Genomic DNA, 3,109 nt, shown 5'->3' on the forward strand with positions numbered 1-3,109 from the left:
ATTCAAGGACAACTCTCTCCGCCGAAGAGCAATACTTCGTCTCTCGTCCTCAGGGCATGCCTTCCGTATAAAAAGCATGGCTTCCTGAGTTGGAGGTTGGAGTAGTGTCCATCATTCATTCTCCTAAATATTCTTCTCAGATGCTATCTGTCCGGCGCTAGGCTAAGGACGTCACATCTTTCCTCCAGTCTCATCCCCTCCTCTACCGACCTGAAGGCATGCCTTCCCGATCTGTTAGAGAAAGGGAAAATATGACTGCTTCAGACAGATGAGCCAGAGTAGAAGAATCCTACCTGTCCCATTCGCTAAACTAAGCACTCACACCCTAACATACATATAATACAAAAAATATTATATTACATTATATATTGAAAATAATTTGATAATGAAATGAATTGAAAAATATTAATTAAAAAATAATAAATATTAACAATATCTATTTCTATTTTGAATGGACTCTTTATACGCTTGTAACATCTCTTTTCTTTTCAATTTATTTTCTTTAAATAACGCACGCATCCGTTTATTTTGTTTTATATTAATTTTTACATCGCGCATTAAGGAATTAATATTAGTGTTTTTTAACATAAAATTTTTGTCTCTACACCACCAAATAATACATTGAACAATAATTACGTGAATCATAATATCAAATATTTTACCACTATGCTCAATACACTCATGCCAACTCATATTCCTATCCCATTCTTTAAAATGTTGTATAAAATTTTGCTCAATGTTTCGCCTATTACTTCTTGTTTTTAACAATTTAAAAATTCGATTGACTATTTGTTTCGCGCAAACAAAAAATTCACTATTTTTGAAACATGATTCGCATTCCGAGCAATTGTTAAGTTTTTTTAGAATTGAAATTATCATTACGCGAGAATAATCTGAAATTGACACGGAAATACTATTATCTACTGTATTATTCGATACAAAATCATGCACTTCATCATCGCCGTTGTCATTGCGAGCGACATCATGCACTTCCATGTCTGAAAAGTCACCTTTCAAACACTCTTCTAATGATAACAACAGAGTTATCATCAACGGCCACGCAATTATCGCCAACTATAGATACTGACTTCATGTTGCTTAGTAATAGAGTGATATACGACTCTTCAAACTGTGAAGGAGTTGGGTTAATATGACGAACTGCATGACTTCTAATTTGACCAAAAAAATTTTCTAGCGGATCTTGATTACAATATCGAGCATTTAATTTATGAAAACCAAATTGTGAATGTAAAATATCTCATAATTTTTGAAACCCGTCTATAGTGAATTTCCAGTTTGTAACAGTTGGCACATTCTTAATAATTTAACGTGAAATCTTATCTACATATTTCATTTCGCGTAATATTTTGCACTTACCCAGAAAACATGATGAACACTTGTTTCACTCATCGCTTGTCGCAGGTCATTGTCTTCAACACACTCTTTATCACTTCCATTCACACTGTCAAATAAGTCGTTGAAAAAGTTAACACTTTCCGCAAGTCCTTCGTTTTCCTCTATTTTTAAGTCCTTGTCTTCGTGGCGAACAACATCTATAACATACATTTTTATGTTAGATAAATAATTGTGTCATCTGTTGCAAAGATCAACAATTTTCTCTAAGTAATTTTTTAACGCCATATGTAACTTATTTTGCTATAAAATGGATTATATTTTACATAAATAAAAGACATATATATTTCAATGTTAAAAAAGATTGATAATATACGTTTTAGGGCCAATTTTTGCAATCTCCGGGTAGTCTTAACTATCGATAATTTATCGGTAAATTAATCGTGATCGTCGACCAACCGTGATTAGTAAGTAATGATCAACGATAAATACGATTGGTCAATTCCATTAGAATAACCGGTAATTAAAGTTAACCGGAGATTATGAAAATTGCCCTTAAACTTCTTATTTATCTGTATTTTCTAACATAATAATATTTACAATTTGATGTGGCCAATGTTTCAATGCAGCTTGCCATTGTACCACTTAACACTTGAACGGCATATTTTACACGCATTTTCTTTATTTTATCCTTCTAATGTGCTCACATTTAATTTTTTTTAATTGCGGTCGAATTTTGTGTGTCTCTCTGTCCATAATCCACGCAGTCTTAATTATGTCCCACGATGCAATTTTCGCTGGTACGCTATTCTCGCAGCTCATCGCTAGGTCCTTTGTTAATAAGTTATTCCTCACGCCTTTGATGAGATGTGGTCCGTCATATAAGGGAACAATTACATATTGCCTCACTTCAAACGTTTGACCTTTTACAAAAGAAATGAATATCAATTAATTATTTACATACACTGTTATAAAAATATCATTTTACTTATTGTTATTGCTTACTCTGAGTTCCTTCAGAAGACTTGCGTTTCATGTCCGTGCGCAGTAGCAGTTCCTTTATTGCAGCCATGTTCGAAGATCCCTGGTCACAAACTGTTGCAACGATGTGAAAGCCTAGATCGTTTATTTTGGAAACACGTTCTTTAATACAACGCACTAATTGCGCTGTATTTGTTTGTTTGCAACAAAAATTATAAGAAATGGGCATCTTCCAGCCCATGTATAATCCGCGAAGCATAAATACCAAAACGTGATCAGCCATCTTTCCGGTGCGATTATTGCCCCAATCCTCAAGTCCACATATGATATGATATCCTTACGGTTATCATATGTGATCTTGGGTTGAATAGATACCTCGTCCCACATAAGAATGCACACTTTATTTTTCACTGACATCTTTGGAGCTATAGATTCCAAATGTCTCAAAATAAAAGTGTTCAAACCTGCGGAGACTGTATTTTCTGAAGCGCTAAATGCAACGTTCGAATTGATGGCATATATGAAAAAATTTGATGTAAATAAGAATACGCGCGCTTTCCCATCGTTTTATACAGCGTCAACATCAGGGCCTTCTATTGGCTGCCATAGCGATGACCCTACATAAAAATTACAATTACATTGTTATGTTTTACATAATGTTGTGCATGATATTATTTTGTTACATAGTGATAATATCATGCACAACTTGTACGCACATATTACATAAACATAATTTCTAAGCATATTCTATGTTTTATTTAGCACAAGCAAGATA

At 33.8% G+C, this 3,109-nt stretch overlaps 1 protein-coding gene across 1 annotated transcript; it reads right to left on the reverse strand.

Moving 5' to 3' along the window:
• Positions 1-552: 552 nt before the first annotated feature.
• Positions 553-2,803, reverse strand: LOC112589372 (uncharacterized). The gene is made up of 3 exons (XM_025302370.1): positions 2,359-2,803; positions 2,061-2,276; positions 553-1,553 (listed from the first exon to the last, which is right to left on the reverse strand). The coding sequence occupies exons 1-3, from the start codon at positions 2,615-2,617 to the stop codon at positions 1,351-1,353; spliced, it is 678 nt and encodes a 225-aa protein (XP_025158155.1). The 5' UTR covers positions 2,618-2,803; the 3' UTR covers positions 553-1,350.
• Between the last annotated feature and the right edge of the window lie 306 nt (positions 2,804-3,109).

This window comes from Harpegnathos saltator, unplaced genomic scaffold (assembly GCF_003227715.2).
Source record: "Harpegnathos saltator strain DR-91 unplaced genomic scaffold, Hsal_v8.6 scaffold487, whole genome shotgun sequence".
Taxonomy (NCBI): Eukaryota; Metazoa; Arthropoda; class Insecta; order Hymenoptera; family Formicidae; genus Harpegnathos; species Harpegnathos saltator.

Bases quoted from the DNA above. Each gene is read 5' to 3' on its own strand.
- LOC112589372 (XM_025302370.1), bottom strand. From the start codon at position 2,617: ATGGCTGATCACGTTTTGGTATTTATGCTTCGCGGATTATACATGGGC. The intron at 2,277-2,358 runs GTAAGCAATAAC...CTTTTGTAAAAG, and splicing joins GTCTTCTGAAGGAACTCAGA to GTCAAACGTTTGAAGTGAGG. The intron at 1,554-2,060 runs GTGAGCACATTA...TGTATGTTATAG, and splicing joins GCAATTAAAAAAAATTAAAT to ATGTTGTTCGCCACGAAGAC.